The sequence below is a fragment of the Pantherophis guttatus genome, chromosome 2 (genome assembly GCF_059756535.1).
Source record: "Pantherophis guttatus breed Tessera chromosome 2, ASM5975653v1, whole genome shotgun sequence".
NCBI classification, from domain to species: domain Eukaryota; kingdom Metazoa; phylum Chordata; class Lepidosauria; order Squamata; family Colubridae; genus Pantherophis; species Pantherophis guttatus.
Genome location: NC_142064.1, coordinates 57,694,789 through 57,708,738, shown reverse-complemented (window position 1 = coordinate 57,708,738; position 13,950 = coordinate 57,694,789). Strand labels below are relative to the sequence as shown.

Here is a 13,950-nt window from a genome sequence, read left to right as displayed (position 1 = left end):
TGAAACCAAATGGGCCCTGTCTAAGGCCCATGAATAAATACATACATACATACAGTATTTATGTTTTTATCTGTGTTTATACATTTACATACATACATACATACATACATACATTAAGGTGACCAGATTTTAACATTGGTAAAGAGGGACATTGTGGGCGTGGCTTATTTTGTGGGCATGGCTATCTGGTCATGTGACTGGGTGGGCGTGGCTATCTGGTCATGTGACTGGGTGGGCGTGGCTAGCTGGTCATGTGACTGGGTGGCCATGGCTATGTGTATAGGGTAAGGTGAACAGATTTTAACATTGGTAAGAAGGACACCATTGTGGGCGTGACTTATTGTGTGGGCGTGGCTTGGAGGCCATGTGACTGGGTGGGCGTGGCTAGCTGGTCATGTGACCGGGTGGCCATGGCTATTTGTATAGGGACTACTCAGAGGGCTGAAAAGTCATTTCTGACAGGTCCTCACACTTTTGACTGGTCCTCACACTTATGACCATCCTCACATTTATGCCCATGCAGTATTCTTAACAACCATGTCACTCATTTCACAACTGCTTCTCTTCACCATGGTGACAAGATAGGGCAAAAATGTAAAATGTGAGGACAGTCGTAAGTTCGAGGACTGGTCAAAAGTGTGAGGACCAGTTAAAATAACTTTTTCAGCCCTCTGAGTAGTCCATATGCACAAAAGGATTAACCAGAGGGCTGAAAAAAGTCATTTCTGACAGGTCCTCGCACTTTTGACTGGTCCTCACACTTATGACCATCCTCACATTTATGCCCATGCAGCATTCTTAACAACCATGTCACTCATTTCACAACTGCTTCTCTTCAACATGGTGACAAGATAGGGCAAAAATGTAAAATGTGAGGACAGTCATAAGTTCAAGGACTGGTCAAAAGTGTGAGGACCAGTCAAAAATAACTTTTTCAGCCCTCTGAGTAGTCCATATGCATTAAAGGATACAGCAATAGAGAGGGATGAAGGAATGGAAATTAGAGTAGGAGTGAGGGTAAGAGAGGGAGGAAGAGAGGAGGAGAAGGAGAAAGGAAGAGGAAGTAGGGAGGAGAAAAAGAGGGTGGGGGGAAGAGAAAGTAAGAAGGAAAGAAAAGAGAGAGGTGGTAGGTTTGAGGAGAAAGATTGCTGTACAATAAAAAAGATGAAAGGGAAGAAAGCCAACCCCAAGCAAATATAAAGATATTAAGATTAAGAATGAATTGTTAAACTTTAAAGAATAAAAGAGAACAAATATGAATAAATAGCAATAATTAGAAACACACATACAAACATACAATGTATTTTCTTTGAACAGAATATTTGGCTGGTTCACAAATTTAAACAGCGTTTAGTCATTTCAATTAAATTTACAATTTCTATATTTCCTTTTTGCCATATTTATTCCTCATCTATTTTTTTAAAAAAACAATATTACCCTTCATCCTCATCTCTAATCTTAATAAAATTCAATTTTTCCCTTCTATTCTATATTATACCCCTTCCCATTGTCATATATTTTTATATCCATCCTCACATTGGTTAATTATGTAATTATGTAATACAGTTGTTTAATACAAATTCAACATTTTAATATAAATCAATTAGTTATATAACTATCTTTTTTGTATATTAATCAATATGAACATGAATATTCCAATTATTTCCATGCAATCCAATTTCTTACAAATCAATTAATTATATTTACCAATAATAATAAACCAAATAATTTCCCCCATATATTCCTCCAAACCACAACTTAACCATTTCTGCTTTCAACACAATATACAATTATTAATAGTATCTCAATTATTACAATTCCCTAGTTAAATAGAGCTTTTTTTCTTTTGTGTTTTAAAATCTTGAACTCTTCTCTTTTGCCCAAAATTTCCCATTGTTTGCAGTTTTGTACCTACCTTTTTTGGTGAGGAAAAAGAAAAAGAAAAAGAAAGAAATCTCTCTCTGCCTCATTTTGTCACCTTGCAGGTTTAGTTTCGCTTTCGCCTTTGTTTTCAGTATAGCTAGGGGGGGAAAAATCTGCTCCAGGAACTTTTTGCAGCTTTTTGCAGCTAATTAACCTAGCGGAAGCTGTTAACAGGGGCTGTTTTTTCTATTTTTGCAGACATGGGTCTATTCATTTTTTTTTAACACTGATCAGCTGTAGGTCGGCCCTTTGAAGCCCGCGGCAAGAGTTTAAAGACTTTTTTTTCCCTCTAGCCATCAGCGGGGATTCAGGAGGCAGCCGGGAGTCAGGAGCAGAATGAAAAATCGGGACTTTTTTAAAACGCCGCGGGACGCGGGACAAATTGCTCAAAAGCGGGACTGTCCCGCCAAAAGCGGGACGTCTGGTCACCTTAACATACATACATACATACATACATACATACATACATACATACATACATACATTATGTAGATATGTATATACAGTGAGAGGGGGGGGAGAAGAGGAGAGGGGAGGGGAGAGGGAGAGGGAGAGAGAGGGGGGCAGGCACTAGGAATTATTTATTAAATTCTACATGGAGCTGTCTTAGAAAAGCATTCTGGTGCAAAATGCAGAGGTGCAGGTGATTATGTGTACTCCTAGAATAGCAAATGTTACACCTCTGCTCTGTGAACTGTGTTAATTGCCGGTTTGCTTCCAAGTTCAATTGAAGGTGCTGGTTTTGTTCTTTAAAGCCCACGTGTCATGGGGCTGGGTTATTTAAGGGACCCCTCTCACTCTAGTTATATCAACCCATCAGGTCCAGCAGGAGGGATAAGTTACAGGTCCCATCTGCTAAAGTGCTTTATCTGTTGAGACCCAAAAGATAGGTCTTTTCTACTGTGGTCCCCACCAGGGGTGAAATCTATACATTTTTGCTACCGGTTCTGTGGGCGTAGCTTAATTAGTGGGCGGGGCTTAGTGGTCAGGTGACTGGGTGGGTGTGGCTTGTTGGTCAGGTGGGTGTGGCCAAGTTGATGTCACTTCTTTGCCCTTTTTAACCTACAAAATACAACACAACACAACTGGCTCACTCACAATGTAAAAGCAGCTGTGCTAGACCCAAAATGGCCCCTGCAACAAGCAGGAACCTCACACAGCCACAAAAAGCCACAAAGACCAACTTTCACACTTTACACACACACAACACAACACAACACAACACAACAGGCTCACCCACAATGTAAAAGCAGCTGTGCTAGACCCAAAATGCCCCCTGCAACAAGCAGGAACCTCACACAGCCACAAAAAGCCCCCAAAACCAACTTTCACACTTTACACACACACAACACAACACAACACAACTGGCTCACCCACAATGTAAAAGCAGCTGTGCTAGACCCAAAATGCCCCCTGCAACAAGCAGGAACCTCACACAGGCACAAAAAGCCCAAAAAACCAACTTTCACACATCACACACACACAACACAACACAACACAACTGGCTCACCCACAATGTAAAAGCAGCTGTGCTAGACTCAAAATGGCCCCTGCAACAAGCAGGAGGCTCACACAGCCACAAAAAGTCCAAAAAACCAACTGTCACACTTTACACATACAAAATTCCACATACAGCTTTGTGAGATTTTGTGTGTTTGTGTAGTTAGAGTGAAACACTACAGAAACACACAAAATCTCAGAAAGCTGCACAAATATTATTTTATTTTATTTCATTTTATTTTTATTTTTATATAAAAGCAGCTAAATTTAAAACTTCCTAAACTTTAAATGGCTAGGTCTAAAAAAAGAACAACTAAAAAAATTCCCAATTAACTATTTTTTTTAAAGCTCCCAAAGGGGAAAAAAATTTACAGGCAGGCAGGCAGGCAGGCAGGCAGGCAGAAAGAGCTGCTCACTGATGAGCTTGATTGCAGGCAGGGAGATTCAGTTGCTTGCTGATGCAATGGATTGCAGGGATTACAGTAAGTGAAGCAAAGCAGGAGTGCGAAGGTAAACAAGCTGGAAGCTGGGGAGAAGGGATTTTTGCTACCGGTTCTCCGAACTGCCCACCACCATTGCTACCTACTCACCCGAGCCGGTCCGAACCGGGAGCATTTCATCCCTGGTCCCCACCCTGTGAAACATCTGTCCCCTGAGGTAAAGTTGGCCCCAAACTATTGGCATTTATAAACCTCCTCAAAACTTGGTGTGTGTGTGTTTTGTTTTTGTTTTCTTTAGCAGACTTGGTGAGTCAGAGAAATGGAGAGCCAGCAAGATGATTATATTGTATGAAGGATGCTGGTTCATTCCGCTGCAGCTTTATTTCTATTTTTTATTCTATATTTATTTATAATAGTTGCATTTCAATTGTTTCCATTGTCTGTCCACTAACTATGCTGCCCGGAATCACGTCTGTGAGATGGACAGCTATATAAATCTGGTTGTTGTTGTTGTTGTCATCGGACATTGGCGATCATGTTGGTAATCCTATTTTTGTCAACAGCCGTATGAAAAAGTGCCGCTGAGTTTTGTCAAACCAGTCCCTTAGGTTTTGAAGCCATGATGTTCTTCTTCTGCCTGGACCTCGTTTGCCTTCAATCTTTCCCTGGAGGATTAAGTGAAGTATGCCGTATTTTTCTGGTTGTCGCATCACATCTCCAAAATATTCTAACTTTTGCTTTTTAATATATAAATCTGATACTTAAATAAATAATTAAATAAACATAACTGTTATCTGTTGAGTTTACCACAAGTACTTGGATTCACAGAACACAGTAACTTTTAATCCATGGTTTATTTTTTAAAAAGTGTATAACATTATGATTCAAGGCAATGTGAAATCAGACCAATACCTTTAGAGTCACATGACAGATGGGCATTTTACATTTGCAGTATAGTTTCAATTTCAAAGTACTTCCAAAGAAAATTTGTACTATATGTTACATTGATTCATTAACCAATGTTTTTCCTCAATGTAAAGCCACCATCACTAGTTGATTTTAGATTGCCCTCCTAGGAGATTTTATAGATCTCTGTTTAAAAGCAAATTAGAAAGTTAGACCCAGATCAAGTTTGTTGCATTTAATTCTTTCTGAAATCATGGGAATTAAATTAAAGCAAGGCTGACTAATTTAATTGATCTTAATAGTAGTAACAATTTTAGTCAAAGAAATGTAAAAGAAAAAGGAAAGGATTGTGCAATAAACTTTTAATAGCTGGATTTGGCTCCTCAGATCAACATGATGCAGGCTGCTACAGCAGCCATCACAATACCAGCTAGCAATACAAGGAGCATGATAAGACAGTGTCTAGACCGTTTTCCTTCTCTCTCCTTCTTTTTCAACAAGGTATCATATCCTGGAGTGTAAATATCTTCCATCCAGTACTGTAAATCATTTGGATTTTCCTACAAGAAAGTTAATTTGAGTTTTCTTATGCATGGACCATAACTGGATATAATTGAGCATACTTAGCAATAAATCACATCCCACTTTCTAATACATATGGTAACTGGATTTAGCCATGGGCATAAAATTAGACTGTCTCCCTGCCCCAGATGGGGGTGGGTGGGTGAATAACCTTTTGGTATTTGTATCCTATCCTTTTATGTTTGGATTATGTTTGGATAATCTATGTTTAACTTTTCGCATCCATGAACAACATGGCCCAGGTTGCAATGCTTTCAATGGTGAAAGCATTGTTATATACACATCTCTTTTAATTTCTGTCTTCAGTAAATAGGTTTAAGCAGCTATTAAACTGTTTTTTGTTTAAAAAAGAGAATGAAAAAGTCATACTGAATTTTGATGGCATTACCTTGAGGGACTGGGCTTCCACAGGGAGAAAGGGATCAACTGTATCACACGTACTTTGTATGCACATGCATTTTATGATACAACTGACATGGATGAAGAATTTGTATCTTTTGCACAATAACATCATAACTTAGTTATGCAATCATGCCTTCTACTGGATGCATTTGGAGGAAGGGGGAACTACAAAAATGAAAGAAGAGCTGAGAAAATGCAGGGAATTAATCAGACATGGATTGCTAATCCTGAGTTAGATGAACAAGTATATTTATGAGATGTAATGATGATATCATTTAGTTGGCTAATGAATCATCTGCAAACAAAGAACCAGCTCAGAGAACACAAAGGACAATTCAATTCTGTGCTATGTATATTCTCTTCTATTGGAATATTTTATCCATCCAAAAGAGGTACAGGACTGATATTCTATTAATTTCTTATTGATCTGCAAAATGCTGAAACAATGAAACACCTAGTCTTAGCTTAGGTGCTCCCACATGAGTTACAACAATTAAAACAAGAATTAAACACATTGCAAGGGTTTCTTTGTTTGCTTTTGCTTCATATAGAGAAGCTCCTTCTATAAAAGGAATTCTTCCTCCTTCCTTTTTTTCTTGTTTTTCGTTTTTAATGGTACAAGAAATTAAGATCTAAGGAAATTAAAAATCTAAATTGTCTAGATGCTAAAAAGTCTTTCTTTTCCAAGGCTCAAAACATTTTAAGGACAAATAAAACACACTTTTCTGAGGGGAAAAAAATCATAAGAACTTGTTTGGTTTACGATTAATATTGTACCTAGTCAAATCATACAACTTCCTGCTTGATGATATCAGTATAGAACAAAGCTACATGTCCGTTGATTCCATTTCAAGAAATCTGGTGATACCCTTACTTACTGACATCTTACAAAGCCATGTTGAGAAATGCTATCCATTTCCTTTGACAGATCCTTTGATGTGAAAGATAGGCCATCTTGTCTAACCCTTTGACCTCCAGAAGGACAAATGGATAGTATATCCTATTCCCAAGCCTATCAGTTTGCATTGCTCTTCTCTTTTATTCATTAATTATTGTACATTTTTATTTTCAATTCTCAGTTGCATAAAAATCCCATGTTATTGTTTCTGTAGTACTGGGAAGTGTACCTTTAGATACAGAGGCAGGCTAGAGTTGGAATGCCTATCATAATCTTGGACTGTCCATGATGGGTTATGTCTCCTTTTCTCCCAACAATCATTGGCAAGGATCCCATCATAGAGAGGGTTGCTTTTGATGGTTGATTTCAAAGTGACAGGCGTAATATGCTTTCCAAGAGCTTTGTCAATCATTGCTAGGTGAAGCGGGTACAGCTGCCAAACAGGCTGTTCCTGGATGTTTTTCTTTTCTCTCTAGAAAGCACACACAATAAAAGAGGGTTATTATTCAGTTCCCTAAAGTTCAACCTTATGCTCAGGATGTAGTCTGAGTGAAATTACTTCAGAGAAATGGTCAGTCGGTGGTACTGAAAAGATATTGTTGAGAAAAACAATAGCACTGTTTTCTCCTTGTAATTGGGTCAAACCATTGGACAAATATGAATGACTCTTTAATAAGAGGAAAGATTTGTATATGATAAAACAAACACTCAGGATATTCAGATTAAAATTGGTATGAAGACATGATGTAGAACAAATACTTCAAAGCACCAATTAGTAGCTATGTCTAAGTAGATATTTTAAGAGGTACTCCAAGGCATATTAGCAGGAGTAGCATTCCCATAATTTTGCATTGCTTGGGCAGTCATCCTCCCAGTGAACTCAGTATGGCTGCCCAAATGGTTTGAGGAACTTCTTAGATTCTCCAATATTTATGCATGTCATGCATAGTTTGATACATAATATGCTATCAAGGGTTTCCATATCTCTATGATGATGATGTATCTCTGAACTCATCATTTTTTCTAAACAAAAAGCTCTAAGTACCATTCCACAATGGATCTGTTCAAAGTCTCCAGGTATTTTAGTAGCCTTTTCTGCAATTCTTTCTGTATACCCTCTCATCCCAAATTGAACGCAGCCTAGGGAGATCTACTTTGCATCTCCTCACTGAGAGTTGTTCTATAAGGAGACTCAAGTGACAATCTTCTTGGAATTGGGAGCCAAATAATAGAATCCCAATGCATTTCTCCCAGGAGATCAGATTGGCTTTATTTCAGTGTCAAATCAAGCAGATTGTACTAAACCTTTTATATGTCAATGATAGTGACTCCAGCTGTATTTATAGTGGTCAAGTCAGCACAACTAGTCTCTAAAGTTTTCTTGGTAGCATTTTTGGAAGTGATTTGCTTCTTCTTAAGGCTAAGAGAAAATGGCTGGCCCAAAGTCACCCACTTGGCTTTGTGCTTAAGGAAGGACTAGAACTCAGTCTCACAGATTGTAGTCTGATAGTCTAACCACTATAACCATGATGGTGAACCTGTGGCACATGTGCCAGAAGTGGCACACAGTGCCCTCTCTGATGGCAAGCAAGCCGTTGCCCCAGTTCAGCTCTGCTGCGCATGCACACACCCCTCCCGCCGACCAGCTGGTCTTCAGGTCTCTGCCACACATGTGCAGGGGTGGGATGTGTGCAGGGTGCCATGCAGACATATGCAGGGGGCGGGGCACATGCAGGGGCGCATGCGCATTGCCTTTTGGGGGTTCAGGCACGTGCACTTTGGGCACTTGGTCTGAAAAAGGTTAGCCATCACTACACTATACCAAATGGGAAATCTCAATGTTTATTCGAATATTTATCTATTTATTAATAAAATTTTATAGCTGCACATCTCACAAAAAGCTATTCTGGGCTATGTGTCTGTGTGTGCATGTGTGTGTGTGCACATGTATATGTGCACATGTGTGTGTCTGTGTATAATTTTAAAATAAAATGTGTTTATAGGCAAATTTAACAGTATTCAGATAAATGATCAGAATTTTATCATCATTTTTCTTTTTAGATTTATATCCTGCATTTTCTCTAAAAGCTCTGGGTTCATAACACTCCCAGCCTCATTAATAATACTGACCTGCCTTGTCATTCATTGGATTGGATTTGCCTTTTTTAGGAACTCAAGACAGTGTACAAAGTGCTGTCTCCTTTTATTTTTTTACCACATTAACAAACCCATGAGGCTGGTTGGGCTGACAAATAGTTTGACTGGCTGAGACTGGACTGGAACTTGCGATTCCCTGATCTCTTTTTGAGGTGCAGTTGCCCATATTTGGTATGGTATTTATAATACAGCTGCACTGTACATGTGTATAAAGCTAATGCAATAACACCACTTTGCCCAGTAAAACTAGGATGTTATCATTTCCTGGAGAACATTGCCATTTTTTATCTCAAACATCTGCACAGCATTTGTTCTGACAAATCTTTAATTATTTTTACATGTAAATGTTCATTGGAGTAATTTCAACTACGGTTCAGGGCCCAAGGTTATAAACAATAACTCTTTTGTTGGCATACTTATATTTAAAATGTGGAAAATTGATTTGTCCAAAACATTCAAAGGTCTTTGGAAACTCTATAATTAAGAATAAACTTGTTCCAAACTAATCACCATATCTTAGTATAATATTAACGTTTTTCTATTATTAGAGTTTCAACTTCCAAATGCTATTTATGTAAGAATAGTTGGATAAGATGAAATACTTGTATGCATATGGTTTTGCATAGCACTTGAAGAAAACTCAGCTAATTTTAGTATTATTTGTGGATTATTTAATTTTACTCTCTGATAACTGACAGAGTAAGATAAAAAAGCATTGGATAAAAACATTTTGGTTTGAAATAGAAGTTACTTAATAGATTGAGAAATATTTTACTTCCACCTCTATAGAGAATAGACTAAACTTCTAGATGAAGAACAAATAAGCACACATGGATATATTAATCTGAATGAAGTGTTTGTGACATCCTGATAGCCTCGCATATGCAATTTATATGAGGCACTGAGTTCTAAGAAACAACTTTTTTTCAAAAACAAATTCATAGGCAGAAATTCTAGCTTACCCTCAAGATTTAATGAGCCCCAGAACCCAGGTCATTATTCATATCCTTCTCTATACAAAACACACTGGTAGTAATGAATCCTTAACCTCATTTGTCCTTAAACCAGCATATGGTTCTTCCTTGATCATTCATCCTACATATGGTATACATGTGTAGTTTAATACCAGAACTTGAAATATTATTATTTCTATTTTTAATAGTAAAAATACTTTAAAATAGTTTAGGCTAACATTCCAAGCTTATTTATTTTGAAGTAAATCCTGCTGAAATCAATGAATCCCATTACTGAGATAAGGTAAAGGTAAAGGTTCCCCTCGCACATATGTGCTAGTCGTTCCCGATTCTAGGGGGCGGTGCTTATCTCTGTTTCAAAGCCGAAGAGCCAGCAAAGACGTCACCGTGGTCATGTGACCAGCATGACTAAACACCAAAGGCGCGTGGAACACTGTTACCTTCCCACCAAAGGTGGTCCCTATTTTTCTACTTGCATTTTTTATGTGCTTTTGAACTGCTAGGTTGGTAGAAGCAGGGACAAGTAATGGGAGCTCACCCCATTACATGGCACTAGGGATTCGAATCGCTGAACTGCCGATCTTTCGATTGACAAGCTCAGCATCTTAGCCATTGAGCCACCACGTCCCTATATTACTGATATATATATATATATACATATACACACACACACACACACACATATATATATATGTGTATGTGTATGTGTGTGTGTGTATGTATTTATGTATGTATGTATGTATGTATGTATGTATAATTTTGACAATCCATTCTGGGACATCTTTCTATTTTAAGTTATATTTTGTAGACGGCAGGGGAATGACCTTGATGGAAAAGAGGGAGAGCCAGTGCAAAACAATGATCACATAAATGGGGCTTGAGTACAGGCCAAGAAAATAACTTAAAAAAAATATTCTAGACAAGTCATTCCCTGGTTCACATGAAGATAAAGTGAGGGTGATGGAAGTTCAGATTTACAAGATTCTAACTATAACTGTTACAATAAAAGTGATAACCTAACCTTGGTTTTTTTTAATCTGGTCTATTTTATTGGGCTGATATTTATATAGTATAGGTGCTTAGTAGTGCTTTTTTCATTTCATTTTTTAATTATTAGGGTAATACCTTTAATAGGCCAACTTAAGTTCTTGAACAATATGCAAACCTTCAAGAGCTGTTCATCAGACTAGATATTACGAAAGGTAGATGGGAGGTATTATGACAGGAAAAATAGACAAAAAAGAAATAATTAAGTCTGCATCTTGAGATAAAATATAGCAACAAATTACAATTACAGTATTAGGCATTATGGGATATGGAAAAAAATTTCAGACGGTAGCTGGATTGCTGGAGTAAAAACAAGGAAACAAATAACTCTGGATTCCTTTGTATTCAAGATTCCATAAAAAAAATAACAGCCAACTATTTGTCCATGTCTTTAAAAAAGTCGGCTTAAGTTAAAAGAATAGAACTTTTCCTGTGCTGTTGGATAAGATCCATGAAAATATGGCAAGTAAAGACAAGATGCCAACGTACTTAAGTGGAAAGTTTCACTTCATTGAGAATCTTTTATTATAAGAAAATGCTTAAGTTGTTTTTGATGGCCCTTAGCACAGAGCAGGAAATCTTGTTCATCTGCTTTATGTACAGGATTCAGCAGTGAGCCAAGTAGTGAGCCACAATAGTGGCTGCAAAAGCAGGTTTCTTCCCCTGGGTTCAGGATCCACACAATTCAAGTAGGACAGCTAAACAATACCATCACCACAAAGCTCTCTGCTTTGGCCTGACTTTCTTCCCTATCATTTTATCGCTATTAATTTAAAATATGTCTTCACCCAAAATAATAACCTTGTCAGGATGAAAATGGAGGAGGAAAAGAACAGAGAGTTGGTTATTGTTTTGTAGCAACTAAGGAACAGAACACTTCCTCACTTTTAGTTGTTTCCCTTAGATTAAATATAAAATGTTGTGTGACACTACTGTCTTGCATATATTCTTACTGAACGCTTGTCAAAAGCCCAAAAGCAAAAGACGCATGCACAAGAATTGCCAAAAGTTTGGAAACTCTGCTTCCATGACAACAGTGCATTATGTCAAATTAAAACCAAGCCTGGAACTTAAGCTACTTACCTGTGAATAGACTCGATTGTGCCATTTCTGTTCTTCAGGAAAAGGTTCTTCTGGAAAATTTGCCAACCAGGTTTGTAAAAAGGCTGATGTTTTTGCTAAGGACTTCACTTCTAGCTGAAGGAATTTATCAGGGTTGTTATTTGGCAATGCAGAGAAATCCATCTTTCTCCTTTACCTTTTAGTGTAACCGACTTACTCTACTCAGCAGCTAGTTTTGCTTTCAATAATTAATTAAGTGAACAAAGATAGGGCTTTTCTGGTCCTTGAAATTGTAACTGGCCTTCTTGGATTCCAAGCAAACTCATTTCTTAATGCCTGCGCAAATTACAGGGAAAGCTATGAAGGGGCCCATCAAATGTGGTTATTAGTACCTGTGTGCATGATTTGAATCTACGGCAACAATACCCTTATGTAGCATTTTAGGGTTTAAAAATGTAAGACAACTAAACTCAGCCAATTTAAGTAGGAAAGATGAATTTTCTGTACCAAGCAGGAGAGAATGCTTTGATTTGCAGCATGATTTTGATGTAATCCAGATTGCAAACTGACATGGCATATGACCTTTCATAAGATGGAAACTAAATAGCTCTCAGAAGAAAGTTCCTTATTAGAACTAGTATGGCTTTGGGGGAGGAGGAAGAATCATAGACAAATATACTGCACCATCTAATTAAATGCAACAACACATTGCTAGATTCTACTGGGAAAACAGAGTTTTAACATTTATATGATTAAGTTACATAACAGGCATTTGGTGACCTTTTTCATGTTGCTTTCAACGTATGCTTGAAGATGGCCAGTCACCTTTCCTTTTCCATGATTTTCCTAAGCATCACACTGTTCTGATCATCGGGTTGCAACATAAGACAGCTGCAGTGAGAACCCAAAATGGATTAGTTTTTTGATATTTATATTCCTTATTTTAGGCTTTTCTTTTATATGGAGTTAGTTTTTGTGTGGCTAACTGCTTTTTCACAATCAGGAGCCAAATTAAAATAATTCCACACAATATAAAATAGCTTAACGCTGTCAGTTTCTTCCCACAGAGAAGAGCACATACAGTAAACTGCATTCAGTATTCAGCAAAATTATAGGCTTATTCATGCATGATTTTTTTAGACCTGCTGTTATGTTATGGGTACGGATGTCCTGAATATTTAAGTGGTTGTGAATGCTTAGTTGCTGAGTTCTTCTTGAAGAACAAATCTTCATTGGAATTTAATAAATAAACAAACAAACAAATGGTTGCTCTAGCCCCCAAAGGGAAACCAGTAATTAATGCTTCCCCTTGGCAGAGATTAAAAAAAAGTTTGTTTTAGGACCAGTTGTGGTGATGATTTGATGATCTAAGAGCCACTTACTTCTATCATAGATCATCTTGCACACATATAAAAATGCCCATTATTTTGATATCCCTGACATCTTTTCCCATTAAAAAAAAAATCAAAATGACATAAGTCCTAGCTACCTGAGAGACACTTATCTCTAATTGCACTACAGATTTGTTTGATTAAACATTGCCATTTACAAAGACCCTGGAAACACAACTTCTCTGTTGTAGCACCTGGCGTATAGAATAAGCTTCCCTTTGAGATCCAGGTGGCTTCCAACCTGCTGCTGTTTTGGAGGGCTTTGAAGACCTGTCTGTTTGTTTATGGCTTTGCTTAGAATAGGTGCAGCCTCTTTCAAAGTTGCTATGTTGTTTTATAGTGTGTTTTTTTGTAAATCGCTCAGAGTCATTGGAATTGAGTAGTATTACAATACAATAGCACTTAGACTTATATACAACTTCACAGTGCTTTTACAGCCCTCTCTAAGCGATTTACAATGTCAGCATATTGCCCCCAACAATCTGGGTCCTCACACATAAATAAATAAAAAAAAATAGACATTAAAGTTTATAGGACATGAGATAAACATAGCTTAGGATAGGTTTTGCTTGCAGAATCATCTATAGTCCTTTCACTACCAACACCAATCATGGTGCCAACATGTCTCTGTGACATTTTTCTGCCATGCAATGCCTTCATTTCATCCC

At 37.6% G+C, this 13,950-nt stretch overlaps 1 protein-coding gene across 1 annotated transcript; it reads right to left on the bottom strand.

Moving 5' to 3' along the window:
- Nucleotides 1–5,152: 5,152 nt before the first annotated feature.
- MINAR2 (membrane integral NOTCH2 associated receptor 2) lies at nt 5,153–12,074 on the bottom strand. The gene is made up of 3 exons (XM_034411226.2): nt 11,913–12,074; nt 6,881–7,123; nt 5,153–5,329 (listed from the first exon to the last, which is right to left on the bottom strand). Exons 1-3 carry the CDS (start codon nt 12,072–12,074, stop codon nt 5,153–5,155), a joined length of 582 nt encoding a protein of 193 aa, XP_034267117.2.
- Nucleotides 12,075–13,950: the final 1,876 nt, after the last annotated feature.